Genomic DNA, 20,950 nt, shown 5'->3' on the forward strand with positions numbered 1-20,950 from the left:
GATGTCAAGGTTGGGGTTGACACTGTGGACTGTCTATAGGTTGACATCCATACGAACCAATAATAGGACGTCCTTAGCTACCACAGCATATGGTCCTTACAAGTAGAGTAAAAAGAAAGTGCGTCTCTTGCGTGTGGCGTCTTGGCCCCGCCCCCTGCCGTATCGTCCAATAGGAAGCGAGCATTGCGATGTGACGGGAGGTTGTCAACAACTGGTGGGGAGGAAGGAGGAAAGTGTCATTCGCTCGCTTCGTTTAGTTTGCCGAGTGGAGTAAGATTTGTTTACATATATCTATCGAAAGGTTTCACTTTTTATTTTATCTTATTTTTTAGATTACTTTACTGCCATATTCACGTGTTAGTTAAGTGGACAGCTATGGACGGTAAAGTTGAGGAGAGCAGCTAACGTTATTATCTGAGCTCATGTCTTTCAGTCAGTTAGAAGTGTTGGTAGCTGCTACGTAGCTAACGTCAGTGCACAGTGAGGACGAGCCGCCGCCGCCGCTGCTGCTGCTGTTTACTGTCCGACAGCCTGCGGTGGGTCCTGGCCGTGGATAGCCACCGAAAAACACCACTTCTGTCGAGCTGCTGTAACCGGGTGGTCGGGAGGTCCCCTTGTTTTGGACGCGAGGGGGGTCTTTGACTGAGATACCCTGCTAACCATGGACCCTTTCGACAGCAACAGCACAGGTGAGGACGGAAGACGGTCGGTACAGTAGAGCAGCGAGCTAACAGCAGCAGGCCGCTAATAACTAACGGGACATTAGCTTCAAGCTGTCTGGGAGTGACATTCGCCCGGGGAGGACACATGTTGAAGGCTGGCTGGCTCTGACTGTTGGCAATAGTCAATGAAAACTGTCATTATTGTACCTGGGTAGTTTGCTTTTTTTCATTTCATTTTGTTATATCTGTCTTTGTTTGTTTGTTTGTACGGCTGCCTTAATCGGACTGTATATTGACACAGTGCTATACACGCATGATAGCGTTTCACATCATTTAAAATGTTGTAGATGGTTTATGTATCGTTTCGGTTTTTACTTTTAACTCAAGGAAGCACGTAACACATTACCAACAGCTTACTAACACCTGACAGAAATAAAGCACGCTGCCTGCCTGTCCCTGATATTAAGTTTGTTATAAACAGAGCAGCCCTGTCTGTCTGTCTGAGTGTAAGCCTGTTGGCTTGATAATGGCCATGTTTTTGTCTTGGTGTGGAGAGCTGATAAGTCATGCTCTGCTCTGCTCAGCTCAGGCTACCAGCAGCCAACTGCTACATAACCTCTTTAAATGGTCCCAGGGCGGACAGGGCTTTATTAAAACAAACAAAAGGCCAGTGCACACACTATAATAGTCCTCAACATTTATCTCGACCTGGAAGGAGCAATAACAAAATCACAGGACTAGTCAGACCGATGCGTTGCGAACTGACGAAGCCACTTGGATAAGAGGCGAAACATGATCCTAGACAAATACAAGTCAAGTTGCTTTCGATTCAATTTGTTTCCCAGAGATAAAATCACAGTAGTATGACTTCCTGTTTTGTTTTATGTGTGTGTGTGTGTGTGTGTGTGTGATGTTTTTCTTTGTGGCTCGCTGATTTTAGTAGGAAACCAAGCTTGTGTTTCAAAGTCACATTTTAATCAAGTGACAAGAAAGCCACAGAGATGGGGTTTAGACATCTGAGCTTCCTTCCTGTAAGTTTCAATAAACATACTTAACTATAGATTTATGACTCGAAGGTTGGCTGTATAAAAGCTCCCAGCAGACAGGAAGAGCACAGTCAGCAGATGACATGGCTTACCGCGTTTACATACAAACTTGACGAAAGTGCAAGAGTTGTCGGTTTTTCCCTGGGCTGACCTGATCACATTGTAGTCTAGAGATAATAACCACTGCATAAACCCCCTCTCCATTTTCATCTTGGTTAACTATCGACACAGCAGGATCCCACAGCTGTCAGAAACGGATATATGACAATCATTTAAGTTTGATGTGTTTTTTGGAGGGGCTTATTTTTATCATATCCTCTTCTGGACATTACACATTACCTACTACTTAGCTCCAGACCTATTTTTAGACATTCATACCACAGCACTGTGGTCCAGACAGAGGCACAGTGATAGTTCATACAGTCATATCAGAAACACTGTTTGTACAGGACAGACAAGAGGCTGAATTCCCCTCTTACGTTGCCCGGCTCTTGTCTTCCTTTTGGGGAGTTAGAGCTCACCTTTGTTTGGCGTCATTGTGTTTGAGACTGAACAATGTGCATTCAGTAGGTGTTTACTGTCTTTTGGTTCTTTCCACTTAAAGCCATCACCAACTGAAACTGGAAAAGCATTGTTCTTAGCCTGTAAAACCATGAATGGACAAAATGGGAGACATGCACTGCGTAGAATTTTGCTGGTTTTGTTGTTATTAGATTAGGAAGTTGAACATGCCTCTTGATTGTTTCAAGAATTTATGGCAGCCAGAAAATCACATGGATTTCGTACAAAGTGACTCTTCTTATGATGCTGAAAATGCAGGTTAGTTTGTGGGAATGCAGAGTTTAAACTGCAATATCAAATGACTTGGTCCAGACAATGGCGATATTCATTATATTTCCTTTTTACTCCTAGTTATCCACACTGTTGTTAATGAATGGAATATCTCTGTCTTAACAGACTGTAATAACTATGCTTAAAAGTAGCTTCCTCACCAGGCAGATGAACCCACTCCATGATGTAGGTCAAAGTACCAGGAAATACTGCAGTCAGGTTTGTTAACAGGAAACTGAACAAACTCACAGCTCTTTGTTAAATGTGGCATCATGTTACCTACACATTCAGTGATATCAACAATCCTTTGTGTTGAATAGTGGCTTGCTGCCACTGCTCTCTTTGGAAAACTCATCTGCTGTGCTTTATAAACTGTGTGTGTATTAATGTACAGATTTTTTTTGGAGATTACTTCACACTCTCTCATTTCCCCTTTTGACAGTCCTCTGTCTGATTTCTCTTCCTCTGTGTGTTGTAGAGCGGGCGAACCTCCCAAGGAACATGATTGAGAACAGCATGTTTGAAGAAGAACCTGATGTTGTAGATTTGGCCAAAGACTCCAGTGCATTTCCGGTATGTCACTCACTTCATACCATACAGGCATTGATTCGTTCACGTAAAAGAATGCCTGGCTCAGTGAATTACATGTCTTACCGGACATATTTACACCACTCCACCCATTTGTCGCCATTACTTTCATCCGTAAATCTCTTAATGTACTACTACTAGCAATTTGAACAAGGATAAGTTAATTTAAAGATGGCTGACACTTATGGGTAGCCTGTGATGCTTCACATTCAGTTCAGCCCTTAGTGTGCTGTTTTATTTATCTTTGCTTTGTTTAGACATGCAAGAAACATAACAAGAAAGAGCTTTATTTTTGCATGATGAAGATCTTTGATGTTCACAGCATCTATTTTTCTCTCTCTGGCGCTGCAGTGACTGACTCGCTGTCGGTTTCTGTTGATATAGACAGACATATTGAATTGTAACGCCAACCCTTCCTGTTCTAATAGCTCTCCATTAGATTCCTCACTGCATCCACATATGACATGTTACTCTGTGCCAATTAATTTACTTGGAAGTGCAAGTCCAGTTATTAACTTCATATGGGAAACACTGTGCAGCATAACTGGAGAATAACAAATTGTACTTTGCATGTCTCTGCAGACATTTCCTGCTCTGGACCCAGACGAGGTGGTGTTTGAGCCCCGTAGCTCACGGTTGCTTGTGCGAGGCCTGGGAGAGAACGATATGGATGAGGATGAGGAGGACTGCGAGTCTTCGGCCCGTCTGCTCGGCATGTCCTTCATGAACCGTAGCTCTGCTCACAGATCCAACTCTTCTCCATACACCAGACAGGCGCCACCCAGGTAATGCACTGAGGAGGTTATTATTTGCAGTAGGTGTTGGCATAAACAATCTTTTCCCAGTGAACAAGGCCATTTTGCATTGAAGTACTGCATTTGTAACCATGCATTATCATATGTAATAGCATTTATGATTTAGATTTGTGGTCTTTGGTTGTATATACATGTTGAATTGAACTTTAATTTGTTTTTGTAATCACCAAGTCTATAAAACTTCACAGATCTTCAAGTTGAGTGTTATTGAGCCCGTATTGATGAAAGTAATAACAACAGCTTTTACACAGACTCAGAAAACAGCCTGTTACGGTGTGGTGAACAATTCCTGCTTAGGTTTGTGGAGAATCATTTCCTGATACTGCTGTCACATCGAAAGTCCCATCAGAAACTTTGTGGTCACCGTTTCTGAGTAAAGAAAATCTATGTGAAGTTTAGAGTGCACCTCAGTGTAATATCAATGTAATATCAATGTTACACAATTGCCGTCTAAAAATTAATTTTAATTGCATGAAAACTAAAAAACTCTGTAACAACAAGACTGTTCAGTTTTAATTGTAATTTCAGACTAACAAGAATAATGATTAACTGCCAGTGTAAGTTAAAATACCACGTTAATATCAACAACTGTGTTCAAATATCAAGCTACTTTCACACACACACACACACACACACACACACACACACACACACACACACCCTGGAACGTCACCTGATGAATTAAATAAGGCTGCAGAGAGTTTCCTCAGACTTCTCGGCTGCACAGAAGGGAAAACAGGTTGATCTTGTTCTCACTTTGTGTGGTCATTCTCATAAGCTCAAACTGTCGAAATGACATTAAGTCTTTAGTGAGTTTATCTTGTTGACTGTTTATATGATGGTTTACCCCATGTTCAAGTCTTATTTTCAATCTAAGCTGAATGGATTCAGGCCTCAGTTTCCATATGATACAGATAGTTAACAGCCAAAGCATGTACAAATCAAGGTACGTTGGAACGCTGCTCACTTTCAACCTTTTGTAAATGAATGATGTTAAACTCTTTGCCATTTCAGATCATGTTCACGACCCTCAGCCCGCACCATGGTTGTATGTGTGTTATTTCTGGTGATTGTGGCCTCTATGACCATGGTACTGTACTTCCTGCCTGGATGCACCTTTACCAAGGTAAGAAACTGTTCACTAGTTCTGTTTATGCAGGGTTTGCAAGAACATCAAGATCTCTATCAGACTATACTTCCTGTTTCATTTCTCTGTCAAGCTTAAAGGGGTAGTTGTGGTTATTCAACATGTGTGAAACAGTCATGCATAGTCCGTGTTATCTGCAGTATATGTGGATCAGCATAATGGACAGTTAGGACAGTGAGTTGGGATCGCAGTACACTAACTAACAATGTGGGTTTTAAACCAAAACAATCCCATATCCATTTTAATGTAAACTTCATGAAGAATATTTTCAAAACAAAGTAAAGAGTGGAGCTGCAACAATTAATTGAACAACAATCTATTATTAAATTAATCGTCAACTATTTTGATAATTGAATAATCGGTTTTAAGTATTTATTTTTTTAAGTATAATTTTTGGGCCTTTTTTTGCCTTTAATGGACAGGAGAGTCGAGAGAGACAGGAAATGGGAATATCTCTTTGGTTTGTGGACATTTGTGGACTTGTGGACAACAAGACATTTGAGGACATCATCTTGTAGTTTGGGAAACACTGATTCATATTTTTTAACATTTTATTGACCAAACAACTAATCGATTAATCGTTTAAATAATTGATAATGAAAATAATCGTTAGTTGCAGCCCTAGTGAAGCGTGAAGTCAGATTCATGCAGCTGACCTCTGGCATGAACACTGTACGTGATATTGTGCTGACGAATACAGTACTGTAGTTCAGCAGTTGAGAAAGATGCTCTGTTAAGAGTAAGTGCTATTTTGATGTGAAGATAACAGATCTTGGATTGGACTGCTTAGTGATGGTCTAAAACACTTTTCCTGCTGGCCTCATGTAGCACTGTCTTGCTCATGTACTGTGTTCTGCAGGTAATACAATGACTACAGTATGAATGACTTCCTCATCTAATCATCCCTTTACCTGTTTCCTTGTCTCAACCCAACCCTCCATCCCTCTGCAGACAGGTTGTCGTAAGCCAAACAAGACCACTCCTGTGGAGCAAGTCTACCCTTTGTCGACAAATGGCGAAGTGTTTCCGTGGGCTGAACTCCGGCTGCCTCAGAGCATACTTCCTCTCAGCTACAACCTCACCCTGACTCCTGACCTTGACAGCATGACCTTCACCGGCCAGACAGTTATTTACATGGCTGTGCGTCACAACACCAATCGGATTGTGCTGCACGGTTCGAATCTCAACATTACCAAATCTACCTTTAAGGTAAGATTGGAAGTGGTTGTTTGTGTGCAGATAACAATCTGTAATGACAGAGTTTAGATGATTTAGATGTCAATCACCAAAGTCTTCCTGACTAGTCTTACCGACCTGTATCCACTGATTTAATTTCTGCCTGAACACATTTTGTCTGTCAGTTGATGTTATCAATTTGTCTCTTGCAGCTGGGTGATGGCGAGCCTAGGGATGTGACTGTGCTGGAGTACAAACCCAAAGAGCAGATCGCTATCAAATTCCCCGAGGAGCTGAAGGCAGGCCAGCACTGTGTTTTGACCCTGAATTACTCTGCCAACCTTTCACACACCTATGATGGGTTTTACAACAGCTCATATACTGATAAAGATGGAAAGAAAAGGTACACTTGACTAACTGACTGCGCTGTACTTCACAATAACTAAAATATGTACTTCAGCAGAAGAACTCACAACAAATAATAGAAACAAATAAACAAATGATAGAAACTTAAATTGGAGGTTAATTTATTGTTTTTACTGGATATATCTGAGTTTTGACTTCAGCATAATCATGTTCATCTCCTTCTTGTCCACAGAGTCCTAGCAGCAACCCAGTTTGAACCACTGGCAGCCAGAAAGGCCTTCCCTTGCTTTGATGAACCATCTTTCAAATCCACCTTCCTGGTTAAAATCAACAGAAAACCAGACTATATGACTCTTTCCAACATGCCAAAGGTACGGTAGGATTACGCACTGTAATATCTGCTCATTTTTACAGTCTATCTTCAGTGTGTTTATTTGGTTGACATTATTTCCCCCCTTTTTTTTCTTTTTCTTTTTTACATTTATAGTATTTTTGACATTTGACAGTTGACTAAAACACTAGCATAAAACACTTTTAAAAGAGTAGAATACATTTCATTTTCACTTCAAGTTAAACTGTTAAAGAACATCTTTCTGAACATACATTAAAAAAGCAAACACTTGTAAAAAAGAAACAGAGTGCACCAGTGCCTGTGTTCAGTATCACTAGGGAAGCACAGATCTTTAGTGTTTACAGGTTTAATATGTTACGAACATTTGGCTGATAACACATTGCCAACTGTAGCAACAATGTCATGTTTGTCTCCTAGCTAGCCACAATTTACAGTACATTGCTTCCATCCTATATTAAATATTAATATTCCTGTGTTGGTGGACCTGTGAGTCATTTATGTGGCCACTAAGCTCTTAGTGTGAGCACAATCAGACTAATAGACAGTGTCTTGGTGTTTGGTAGCAGTATTATATGCCAGTCGTCTGACAACATGCCTGACAAAATGTACCATGGAGTTATATTTCCAACATTAAATGGTGAACTTATGCTGTTTGTTTCAGGCTAAATCAACACCACAACCTGATGGCCTCATGCAAGATGAGTTTGAAAAAACCAGCGTCAACATGAGCACCTACCTGGTGGCCTTTGTCGTTGCCAATTTCGACCCAGTCAGCAGAAATGTCTCAAACACTAATGTAGGTCTGACACAGGTTTACGTTGTTTCAATACATGCTCTCATTTACTCATTTCCTATTCAGTGAGGTTGTGTAGCTGCTAATAAATTATGTGGCTGTGATATGTATGTCTGTTTTAGGTGTCTGTGTACTCTGTGCCAGAGAAGAAGGAGCACACTGACTATGCTCTAGACACAGCAGTCCAACTGCTGGAGTTCTACAATCAGTTCTTTGAAATAGACTACCCCCTTGAAAAGCTAGGTGAGTACACATGCACACTATTGCACACATCATACAGTCTGTACAATTTATGTGTACAGACTGTACAAACACAATTTATGTGTTTGTTTTTTTTTTGTTTTTTTTATCCATCGTTGATTTGTATTACTTTTATCCACTCTTGACGCAGCCCAACATGTTCATTTTCTCTTAAACAGACTTGGTGGCCATCCCAGACTTCCTGGCAGGAGCCATGGAGAACTGGGGGCTCATCACATTCAGAGAGACCAGCCTGCTGGTGGGCAAACAGTCCTCTCCTCTGGAAAAACAAGTAGTAGCCTCCGTCATAGCGCATGAGCTTGCGCATCAGGTAATTTTAGTCTCCCTTTGTGTTTGTAAAAGGAGCAGAGGCAATGTAGATGGTCCAGGTTGTAATTTTTATCTGATGTTGTGTTGCAGTGGTTTGGAAACTTAGTAACCATGAGCTGGTGGAATGACCTGTGGCTCAACGAAGGCTTTGCCACTTACATGCAGTACACGTCGCTTCAGACAGTGCTGCCCAAGCTGGACATTGTAAGCACTCACATCTGGCTCATGAACTCAGTCTCACATACTTTAAAGCAGATGAAGATGTAAGCTTCACTCTGTACCTTTGCAGTAAGTCTTGTGCTTGTTTGCAGGGCAATTTGTTCCTGGCAGTACGCTTCAGAGCCTTGGACAAAGATGCACTAAACTCCTCCCACGCAGTGTCGACAGAGGTTAATACAGCAGAACAAGTGGAGGAGATGTTTGACTCTGTCTCCTATGAAAAGGTACACTTTTATATATAATATGTAAATAGAAAGACAGGCACAGCTTTCACTCAGTACGTTTACATGACACTTGAAAAAACCGAATTATTGCCTTAATCCGACTATAACTGGACAACTGAAGTGCATGTAAACACCTTAGTCCGACTGAAATCGGAGTTGAGAACTCCGATTAAGACACCCAGATAATGCGATTGGAATTCGATTTTCTCCGTCATGTATACACCTTAGTCGGAGTATAACTGGACAACGCATGTGCGCATGCTCCACAACCGTAGAGACGGCACCAAGCAGAGCAGAGAAGCCGCCCGAACCCCGCAAAGTAAAGAAAAAAAAAACAACGTCAGCGCAGATTCAATGCATTTCACACAGCGCAACCAGCCAGATTGTTTTATTAGAGAGAGAGAGAGAGAGAGAGAGAGGAAAAAAGGAAGCCCGCGTATCCTATTCTCAGGGCGCATCCAGCCCAGACTGGTGCGTCTGGTCGGGAACTGCAGTTGAGAATTTATTAATAAGCTTACTAAGTTGTTTATATTCAGTTTTTTACGAGGTGACAGAAAAGTCAACAGGACAGGAGGCGTATTAACCCGCTGAAGCAACAGGTGACGGCGCATGAGGGGGCGGACCCCGTCAGTTATTCGATTTTCTCAGTTGCATGTATATTGAGACAAGGACAGAAGTCCGACTTGACGCCAAAATCAAATTTTGAGCATAGCTCGATTAAGCTCTGCATGTAAACGTACTGACTGATGTACTGAACATCCAGATCCATCTGCTGAACCTCATACTTGGTTGTAAGTGTAGTTAGCACTCTGTTTTGGGTTCAGTGACAAATTCTTTGTACCTTTGTGTCTACCAGGGTGCATCCATTCTTTTGATGCTGAATGCCTCGCTGGCAGGAGATCAACAGTTCAGAAAGGGTATCATTCAGTACCTACACCAGTTCAGTGGACATAACACAGACACCAACGACCTCTGGAACAGCCTAACAGAGGTGTGTGTGTGAGTGTGTGTGTGTCAGTGGCTCTTCTGTGTTTTGTTGCCATTTTATATTGGATACTACATATCAGTGGTTTATTGCTTTAGATCTTTTTACCCTTAACTCCCTCCTGCAGTCTGTCAGCCAACCATCTGGCTTATATTTAACCTCCCTGACACCAGCTGCATTTGGGATGTGTTATTGTCATCACACAATCAAGAATCACAAAGAAATATCCCAGGAGCTACATTATTAATAAAAAGGCAGTAAATGACTTGTGTTACATGTAATGCTATAATGTAACATAAAAGTTAGAGGACAGGGCTTGTACCAAGGCAAGTACCCTCAGTCTAATGTCAGTCTGACAATTTATTACTCGACCCTGCTGCTTCTGTCGATGCTTTACTTGCACCTGCTTAGTCTGGCATGAGTCATCAGAGGGTATTCGACAAGAGTAACACTAACAGTCTGAAATCTCTGCAAGTATTGAAAAAATTAATTAACAAGAGTATTGAATTTTGCAAATATCAAATGCTTGTAAGATTTCAGGAAGAGTTTGAGGCTTGGTTTATTTATTTAAAAGACATGGCTCCCATTTATTTTTTGCCTGTGTAAATGTTGTGTTGAGACTCAATAACTGTACCATAAATCTTCAAAGTACAGGTAAAAAAAAGTGTCACACAGTTGTCTTATATACAGAGAAGACAATGATCCTGGATTTCTCTTCCTGTTCACAGGTCGGGGTCTCGCCGCATCAGAACGTGTCAGAAATGATGAGCTCATGGACATCACAGAAAGGCTTCCCACTGGTCACCGTGAGCTGGAAGGGCGATCAGGTGACCTTCACACAGGAGCACTTCCTCCTCACAACTGACAATGCCACGCATACTTCCAGGTGGGTTACACAACCACAAACACAAACACATGCAGGGAAGGTTGAAACACACCATGAACATAACTGCATTGTGCACTCTCTTCAGCCTGTGGAATATTCCAGTGACGTTTGTGAACGACAGCTGTAGTTTGGCCCCAGAGTGCAGACAGTTGTACACCCTGAAGACCAAAACAGGTAAAACACAAAGTTTTAATCCACAGAGTAAATGATTATAAATGTATACACTCTATACACAGAATACCGATACAGTCAGTATCCCCTCTGCTCTGTGTGACTTCCTCCACGGCCCTGGCTCTGTGTTGATAGTTCTGTGTTTGTGTGCATCTGTTTAATGACAGTTTCCACTTTAAGCTTTTGTTTTGCTTCAGCTGTGAGAACAAGGCCACGTAAGATACTCTGAATTCCACTGCTGTATTGTTGATTTGGCAACACTTATCCACATTAATTGTTTTGCTGTTGAGCTCAAGTCTTTCTCCCCTGAATCTTGGGTGCAATCCGAAAACATACATTTGTGTCTGTGTGTGTGTGTGTGTGTGTGTGTGTTTTGTGTGCATTTTCAGATACTCTAAAGCTGCCAGAAAATGTAACGTGGTTGAAGTTAAACTACAGAAACACAGGCTTCTACATTGTCCACTATGGAGATGAGGGCTGGGACACTCTGACTCAGGCTTTGTCCAACAATGTCAGCATTCTTACCCATGAGGACCGAGCCTCGCTCATACACAACATCTTTGCTCTGTCCAGGTATGAGAGACAATCTAAACAGACTCTTTATGCCTCTGTGCAGGTGACACCTCGGCTGGAGGCATTATACTTTCAGGTTAATACCACAATACCTCAGGAATACATTTAGGGACTTTCTTCAAATTTGAAACATTAACTTCTACTCAAGTATGACCTGATTAGAATCTAATGATGAAAGTTCATGTAAAAAAAAAAAAAATCGCACAAATGTCTAATAGGATAAAGTGACAAAGTGATGACATTGTACCACCAGAACATAAAAAGCCATTTTCACTGTAGCATCATAATATTCTGTCCATTATTCAACACTATATACATTTTCACTATATTAAAGAAGTCTGGGCAGATTTGAACTCGACCAGTAGGTGGAAGCATACAGCTGTGAGGCAGTAGTTGTAGTTTTCCAGTTTTTGTCTGATTGCTTTCAAGAAAGACAAGTGAAGGAGTATTTTTCTAATGCTTGCACTTGGCTTTCCTTCTACACATCTCCTCTCGGCCACTTACCCAACAGACTGGGACGTGTGTCCTTCCACCGGGTCCTCAACCTGTTGAACTACATGTCCAATGAAACAGAGACTTCTCCTGTGACAGAGGCCTTGCTACAGCTCAATCGTATCTACAGGCTGCTTGACAAACGACAGGAGAGTGGCCTTGTGGCCCGCATGAAGGTACTGCACACACACATACACACACACATGCTCATCTCCATGAATTTAGTATTAAAGGACATCACAGCCAGTGTAGAGACTGTTTACTTATAGCTGATAAGAGTCGGTCTTCATACTGTATAATCTGTGGTGGTGTCAATATAAAACACAACTGCATTTTACGCCACACAGCAACATGAAAGTAGAGCTTGTTACCTGAGTTTAGTGTCTGTGTCCTAATGTTAATTTCAATATTCTGCGTTTTTTTTCTTGTAATGAACAGAATTATATTCAGCATCACTTTGGTTCTCTGATGGACAAACAAACATGGGTGGAGGAAGAGAGTGTGTCTAAGCAGGAGTTGCGCTCAGCCCTGCTGGAGATGGCCTGTAGTCTGGATGTAGGAAACTGCACTCAACAAGCCAAAGCCCTCTTCAACTCCATTAGCACTTTACGGTATGTAAAGAGCACGAGACACTTTAATTTTACCTTTACTTTTTAGAGCGGGGATGTCAAACTTACGGCCCCTGGGCCAGAACCGGCCCACCAGAAGGTCCAGTCCAGCCTGTGGGATGAATTTGCCAAGTGTGAAAATTACATAGAAGACAGAAGAGACATAATATTGTTGAAATTACATGTATTTTTCCTCAAGAAATTTCAGGTTAACTGTAAACATCTTGATAATGTACTTTGCACTAAAACAAAGGGAACATTTTAGAGTTCTTGTTATTTACAGGTTATTATGCTATCATTTAGTACCTCAAGATCAAATTGGGCTGTATGTGGCCCCTGAACTAAAATGAGTTTGACACCCCTGTTTCAGAGTCATAATAGTAACAGGGTGAGCAGCATAGGACACTTAACTTTTTAGAGACAAAAGGTATCTTTAGTAAGGAGGGAGGCGGCTCCAACTTGATTGAATGGCTATCTGGCATTTGAGCTGTAAAAGTGAGATTTGAAGCAATTGTAAAATACTTTAAGTCTTTGAGTATTTATTCCTTTAATATGTATTTCTGTAGGATCCCAGGCGATCTGCAACAGGTTGTGTTCAATGTGGCTGCTCAGTCAGATGAAGGCTGGGAGAAATTGCTCAGCATGTACGTAAATGCCACCTATGATGCAGAGAAGCGAAAAATGCTACAGGGCCTAGCATCCACTGAGGACACACGCCGTCTAGTATGGTAAGTGTGTGTGTGGCTACAATCAAGCATCATCATCCTCTCTTCTTCATACATGATATGTTTAACATACACACTGTACGCACATGTCAATTTAATATGGACCTGGTAGAGAAGTAAGGCTTTAACTGTTGCACCTCAAGGGGGAAGAGAGGGCTGAGTAAATCGATGCGCTGTTCTCAGCTCTAAAAAGAATCAGCTCACAACATTAGACCTCTTTTATATTATTATATTATATAAGTGTGAATACACTTATGGCTTATTAGGAATCTGTGGCAGGACAAATTTAGACGAGGTGATGAATGGGAAAAACTCTGAATTTACCAGACAGTAAGAAAATATGCTTTTCTACAGATCTTTATTTGTGTCCAAGAGACACAAGGCTCTTCGTCCACCTGAATTATACTGTACAAACAACAGAAACACACCTTCAGTACACTGCTTGTGTGTAACAGTGTATAGCGTATGCACATTGTGAACCTATCTGGGAGAGTAATGAGCCCTTAAAATAACAATAAAATACTGCTGCATTGACTTTAGACCAGACTTTAGCTGTTAAAGATAGCAATGTGTCAACAATGCGCTTGTCCGAACCTGATTTGAAGACCAGCACCCCCACGAGCACAAGTGTATTTCTATTTTAAACAACAAGTTACACGGGAAAATGACAATTGTGTTGCTTTGAGACAAGCAAAGACACTTCTGTTTAGCTTTGCTTTGAGGCGTATAACATGTTTGTTCTGAAATCTGTTTGCATTGTAACAGTGATTGAAGGGTTTGGCAGATGATTTATTCATGTGCTGTATGGGAGTGATGATAATGAGGTGAGGCTGTTGTCAGCGCTGTTTATGTGTGTAAGAGCATTTGAGCGGAGCACTTGTTTTGTTGTGTCTAGGATTCTCAAGGCAGGCCTGAACGGGGATATCATCCAGACACAGGAGCTGCCTTTGATCATCAGGACTGTGTGTAACGGCTTTGCTGGTCACTTGTTTGCCTGGGATTTTGTACAAGAGAATTGGGATCGACTCATAAAGAAGTAAGTGTTTTCCTTCAGCTTCATGCATGTTGCCACTCAGAGTACATTTTACTGTACGATTATTTCACAGAGTAATGAAAAGATGTATTGACATCAATGTTGATTCACACTTATTCTTTGCTATAGGTTCCTTGTGGGCTCCTTTGCCATTCAGACAATCATCAAATCCGCCACCTCCCAGTTCTCCACACAGGCACACCTTGACCAGGTATGTTTTATTTTTTCTTCTGAGACATAAACTGATTGCTGAATTCTCTTTATTGTGTTATTGCATGTCATCATCTCAATGTGTATGTTTGTGTCGTGCAGGTACAAGGTTTCTTCTCCAGTCTGAAGGAGCGCGGCTCTCAGATGAGGAGTGTGCAGGAAGCTTTGGAAACCATCAGGCTGAATCAGCGCTGGATGGACGAAAATCTGCCTACGCTCCAAAAATGGCTCTAATACAGGCACTCCATCCAGTCTCCGCCCCACTAACAGGCAACCGGGGCATGTCGTCAAGACAACAGCAGTGTTTGCACTATTGTAAGACTGTGTCTCCCAACTCCCTTTATCCAGGCCAGAGTATTAAACAAAGCCAGAGGTAGTCCTCTACCTGGATGGACAAGGTGTTTGATTTTCTGAGATTGGTCCTCCAAGTTGTATTTGCTCGCTCAGGGTGGCTCTGATTGTGAGTCTGACAGGGAGTTGTCAGATGCAAACACACACTCCTCACACTTTACGCTGTTGACCAAACCTCTCATCTGCAGCTCTCATATAAACCTCATGCCTGAGCAGACAATCATGCTTCACCCACACTTCTTTCGCTCAGCTTGCTCTCAGGCACGTAACAGTTTGAGCTGTAAAAATGGCCACTTCAAGGAGAAAGTATGAAGAATGTCAAATGTCAGTGTTTATGTATGTACTCTCAGTGAGTCCGGGACTTTCTCTCAACTGTCGAGTAAAATGTAGATACAGTTGTCAGGGATTCCTCAGTGGCGAGAAGATGACAATACGGTACTTGAGAGATGTTAGTATTTTCAGATTGAAACTAACCTTTTATTGCTGTGTCATGAAGTTCTGGGTAGAGCCACGTGTTAATGTCCATGCAACCTGAAACGTGTGTCAGCATCACTTGAATGTACTGAAAAACCTTCCCACTGTGTACAGTAGATGGCGTACTGCACAGCAGTGCAGGTTTAAATCAACCAATGTGTCTTAGATGAGAGCAGGCAGCGCACACTGGAGCTAATTTTCTTTCTTTCTTTCTTTCTCTCTCTCTCTCTCTCTTTCTTTCTTTCTTTGAACAGTCATAAGCCCAGTTTAGCTCTGATAAACAAGTTTTATTTCGATTGCTTTTTTGTGTGCAGTGCAGTGCAGTCACTGTGCAGACTCATGCTTTAACCCCATTTGCTTGTAAACTTGTATCTATAATGTAAATATGCTCAGTCCTACAACTTTTTCCCTGCAATTTTGGATGTATTGGTTTAAACTCCTTGACTTTCAACATTTACAGATTTGCTTTCCGTTGTGTGTATATATAGTGTAAAGGGGAAATGTATACATAGAAATGATCAAGAGTCTTGGTCAAATACTTTTTACTGTATTTCCTGATACAGACCACCAAAAGGAGGTCCTTAGCTAATGAATGTTCGCGTTTTAAGGGCTAATGTGCATAATGAGGATGTAAAGTGTACTGAAGAACATTTATATTGGACATGATTAATCTGTCCAATCAGATGTTACTGATCAGCCAGAAAAATACATAAGATTTAGCTGGGAAAAGACTAGCTATTTATTGAAAGAGCGTTGTTACATGGTTCCCCAAATTTTGCTCCTAGATGTTATTTAAATGCAGCTGCACACCTATCCTGAGCTTTATTTAAGTGGTACAGTAGTTATTCACCTCATCAGTGAAAGTCAGGATAACCAACCTTCAATAGATCAAATTTAGAACTTCTGGTTATCTCCATCAGGCTTGTGTCTCTTGTTTTTGGTTGTCATATAAGTCTCTTTGTGTCATTTTTGTAAAAAAAAAAAAAAAAAAGACAGAAAAAGTGCTGGCAGGTATTTTTAAGATCAGAAAAAGAATACAAACTCTAGTAATGGTACTTGTCTATATGTAGGTGGGAAATAGTGTGGAACAATGTGCTTATCTCTGCACCAGTGACTCCTAGTGGTCTGTTGGGGTGTTAATATCAGGGTCTGCACAGGGTACTGTAGGTTTTAATGAAACCGAAAAATCACGACACACAGAATGACACCATGGGTACTTCAGGAGGCACCTTTGTGTCTACGGCCTCCACACAGTGTGAGGAATCACAACAGACCAGGAGCTTATTGTTGTTTAAATGTGTATCCAAAGTATTTTCCATTGACTTACCCCATGTGGTTCATCATTGTGTCACAGGCCAATTACACACATCTAATACTTTGATATCCTGGCTAATTGGAGCAATATTATCCCGTTCAGATCAGCACTATCAACAGAATGGCACACTGATTTCCCAACATATTGTTGTTAGAAAATAATGGGTCCATGCTAAGCCAGATGTGGTAGGGTCTCACATGCAGGTGTTTTTGATGTCATTCTTACTCTTATCAGGTACGAGGTTCAGTCAAAGGTATTGAATCAGCGATAAGAGAATTATATGGGTACCATGTGCAGTAAAGCCCATCAGATTGTGTTTGTTCTTGCACTTGGGTGAAATGCTGCAAACGCTTTTAAAAAACTGTTGCTCTTCATGTGAACAAAATATAAATAAAGTTGTTTTCTGAAAATGTTTACTTTATACTTTATGGCTTTACATAATCGTCTACCAGACATTCCCACACTGTTTTCAGAAAGAAAAAGACTTGTGTTGATTTTCTGTCACTAATTGACATCGTTGGCTTGTTGAATTTTTTTTTTCCCACATTTTTTGTTGAAACAAAACCTTTAAAAGTGATGGTTCAGATCAAGTTAATCGGCATCAAAATCCTGTTGAAGTTACGCTAATTTTGAAAAGATTGATTTGTTTTGTTTGTGGTTTTGAATCAGGGATGGTGAATGATTTGAGGAATGATTTGAAACACATAGACTTACATAATAGAAAGTGGAAAATACATGTAAACTAAACAAACTGGTCCCATAAAACTTAGCCACCTAATAAAATGACTTGAAACATGAGAAGAAGAAAAACATAAAATAAGGCACAAAGAAACAAAGACAGCAACAGCCTTGAGTTAAACACTGTGGTAGAAACTGAATGATGCTGTGCTTTTATCAATAAAATGTGCCAAATGCAGCAAGATTATTTAAACCAATGCGCCTGCAAGAGTCCACAAGACCACAAGAGTGTGCTAAAGACTTAACTCTGAGCCAGACAGAGCATTATCAACATTACAGTAACACCTTGGAAGGACAAAATGCAACCAAACGTTTGAACATGAACATTTGTCACATGTGATAGCAGAACTTAGATGTTTCTTAAATGCAAAGAATCTATGTCTGCTGTGAAAAATAAATGAATGTCATGCTGCAAAACATAGAGATGATACTGAGAGCATCTGATCCTCAGCTGAAGCACCGGGGTCTGTGGAAACTTGCATTCTGGCTCTTGCTCATGTTCTTGAAGTTTGAGATATTACATGGATATAAATGAATTTGAATGATTCATTTACACTCTGAGAGATGTTCTGGGTACCGTAGTTATATTCTGAAAGGACTTGAAACCACAACTTTATGTCAAGTCTGAAAAACAACAACAACAACAACAACAACAACAACAACAACAACAACGCCTTAAGTTCAGCCAAGACATTTTTCATGTTAAACAACTGCAGGTTTTGCACATTTAAATTCAGTCCACTGTGATGAGCTGTTCCCTGTGTGTGTGTGTGTGTGTGTGTGTGTGTGTGTGTGTGTGTGTGTGTGTGTTTAGTAAGTCTGTTTTGTACCTTGAAGACTTGTTTTGGCTGAGTGCCACACAGCTGGAACACATCACACAGGCAGCATTTTCACCCTCATACTTTCTTTTTTGGCCAAAAAAAAGCTTTTTTAAGTGCAGAAGGGCTAAAGACAACTGAGGACTTTGTATTAAAGTCAAGTTAGTAATTCAAACTCATAATTAAGACGATTCTGTACGAGACCCACAGACACAGCTTGGACACAGACACCACATGGGCCATAATAACCAGTTTGTTTGTTGGCAGAAGTGTAGGTGCTGTTTTTAATGATGTCCATGAAGTATGTGGTCTTTGTCACTGTTGGCAACTAGGATTTACATCACATTACAGTTGAGGGTTTTCTGAGTGTTTCCTGGAGAATTCACTACTTCATATGAACACTTTACACATCAAAACAAGAAACAAACAAGCAAAACATACAATAGATATATTTAAAGGGTTGAACCCCCGTATATTTCCTTCTAGAAAGTCTTTAAGTGTCACTTGTTTGTTAAAATATTGACCACAGGTGTCTTGATATTGGCGTGCATCCTTTAAAAACCTGACAAATCACATTATGTCATTTGCATATTTTATGTGTCATGTGGTGTCATCTCTCTTCTTCAAGAGGTGATGAACCTTTTTGTACCTTGCCCGAGGCACAAATGTTGTAACAGCTCATTGTCTTCTTGGTCCACTCCTTCATTCAGTGAGTGAGATGACAACAGGAAGTAGGCCTGGCATCAAATAAGGCCTGGAGGTGTTAGCCACTCATATCTCTGTGAAATCATGTCAAACTTTTTTTTTTTTTTTTTTTACAATTGCAGAGAAGATAAAGTTGTAAAAGGTTTTTCTCTGGCACATGTTTTTCTTTTCATTTCACATCTTTTCACTTTCATAACCCATAAAGAGCTCCATCTGCAGCTCATGTGAAAACAGTTAATTATCTGTGTTTTGCACAAAGCAGATTTCACATTATTCTTACAGTTTATATTTTACACACAGAGTGATTTGAAGTAAATTGAAACATATTCATATTTGTCCACCAAAGCTTCCATTTCATCAAGCTCATGAACATTTGGTCAAACTTTCAATTGATCTTGCAGATTGAGGACACTCTTTTGTTGTATTGTGCTAATTGGCAAATATGCTAACACTGATATAATGAACATGCTGAACAGTATTTGCTTCACATCAGCATCTTAGCATTTTTGTTGTCTTCATGTTAGCATGCCAATGTTGACATACTGAAATCACATACCAGTAGATTAGTCTCTAGAGTTTTGTTTCCATGTCCCTTGTTGTGTCATAGTACAGCAGGGGAGGCAGAAAATATACAATTTCATCAGATTATCCATCAAAAAGAACACAAAACAAGTGTGCTTTGTGGCTGACAACTGATACGAGACAGGAATACTAACCAGTAATAACACATGCCAGTCATTATTCCTGTCATGCGTGCATTTGTTGCCTAGATGTATGGCATGATACTCTTGATGTATGGCCCGAGAGGAGAGATAACAACAAGTGCAAATGGTCCTCATTCCGCAAGTGCACAGCTGTAACTTTCGAGAAGCATCTTTGCATTGCAGTGCATGGTCCAGATATTAATCATGTCACATGACCCAGAAACCTACATGACTTGACTTGTGTGCAGAACCATCACAGTTTCTCAGTTTCTAGTATGTTCTCTAAATGGGAGTGTTGGTGGGTCCCTCTACCACAGGTGGAAAACGTGCTTAAGTCTTTCACTTAAGTAAAATTATCAATGCTGCAATGGAATAATACTTCATTAAAAAGTAAGTCATGCATTCAAAATTTTATAAGTAAAAGTGTTCAGCGTCTACTAAAGTTGTGTTTTTGCAGTATTGCATTAATATGTGTTGACACGTTAAGCATTTCCTTTCGGAATTGAATTTATGTAACATTTATTTGACAATCATTGATGAAAGTGGGGGGGGGGGCAATTAAATTAGCCAGAGAAGGCTAATTTGATATAGTGTGGTATATTTTGATGTTGATGCTGATGAAATGATGACCACTCTGACACGTCTTCTTTGTAGATGGTAAAAAATGGTTTATTACAAAAAAGATACAGTGTCAAAAAGCCGAATCTTCGAGAGGTCTCTGGAGCCAAATATGAGACCTCTGGGTCTTGGGCAAAAGTCCAGACCTTGTATAGGCTACTCTAGTCTAAAACTCCACCTCTCTAAACAGAAGAATGTAGGTGGCCAGGATGGTCATCAACTAAAACAATACCTAACCTGTCCAAATTACACTCTGGCATTTGACATCCTGACCAGTCAGGCTAACTTAAACATGGGAGAAGCAAACCAAATACAGGTGTCCAGAAAAAGTGACCTAGCGTGCCTTGTTTCATATTATAACAGTCATTTACCTTCAGGCAAGCAAAGAACACAGATGAAAGACAATTCTAAAGATAAAAGTAAAGAATTTGAAGTGGATTATACACTAAACACAAAAGTAACTCTCAGGGTAAATTACTTACAAAAGAGGAGGTAGAAAATACACTACAATAGCCAAGGAACCATAAACACAATAACCACTGCGCCACGCACCGCCCCTTATCTCTGCAGAGTTGACCTCCAATTTCAGATTTAGTCATTCTAATTTAGAGAATCAGAAAAACAGAATTGAAACATGGGGAAATTTGAATATTTAACCCGAATGTGTATCATGTAGTTAGTAATAGGAGTCCTGCAGAGATCAATCAATACTTGTCAGGCAGGAGATCAAAATGCAGAAACGCTAAGGAAGCAGG

At 40.5% G+C, this 20,950-nt stretch overlaps 1 protein-coding gene and 1 long non-coding RNA gene across 2 annotated transcripts; one reads left to right on the forward strand and one right to left on the reverse strand.

Annotated features, from left to right (window-relative positions):
- Positions 1-216: 216 nt before the first annotated feature.
- Positions 217-16,444, forward strand: lnpep (leucyl/cystinyl aminopeptidase). The gene is made up of 22 exons (XM_085786970.1): positions 217-689; positions 3,018-3,112; positions 3,710-3,912; positions 4,957-5,068; positions 6,041-6,298; positions 6,478-6,668; positions 6,864-7,002; positions 7,645-7,779; positions 7,899-8,019; positions 8,196-8,347; positions 8,437-8,550; positions 8,658-8,789; positions 9,646-9,780; positions 10,503-10,660; positions 10,746-10,834; positions 11,221-11,404; positions 11,916-12,072; positions 12,335-12,507; positions 13,071-13,232; positions 14,125-14,265; positions 14,392-14,473; positions 14,575-16,444. Exons 1-22 carry the CDS (start codon positions 662-664, stop codon positions 14,704-14,706), a joined length of 3,093 nt encoding a protein of 1,030 aa, XP_085643096.1. The 5' UTR covers positions 217-661; the 3' UTR covers positions 14,707-16,444.
- On the reverse strand, positions 16,299-16,617 carry LOC146981588 (uncharacterized). The gene is made up of 2 exons (XR_015036592.1): positions 16,494-16,617; positions 16,299-16,458 (listed from the first exon to the last, which is right to left on the reverse strand). It is a non-coding gene; the product is annotated as an uncharacterized LOC146981588 (long non-coding RNA).
- Between the last annotated feature and the right edge of the window lie 4,333 nt (positions 16,618-20,950).

This window comes from Trachurus japonicus, chromosome 9 (genome assembly GCF_045865225.1).
Source record: "Trachurus japonicus isolate A0001 chromosome 9, Traja_1.0".
In the NCBI taxonomy this organism is placed as follows: Eukaryota; Metazoa; Chordata; class Actinopteri; order Carangiformes; family Carangidae; genus Trachurus; species Trachurus japonicus.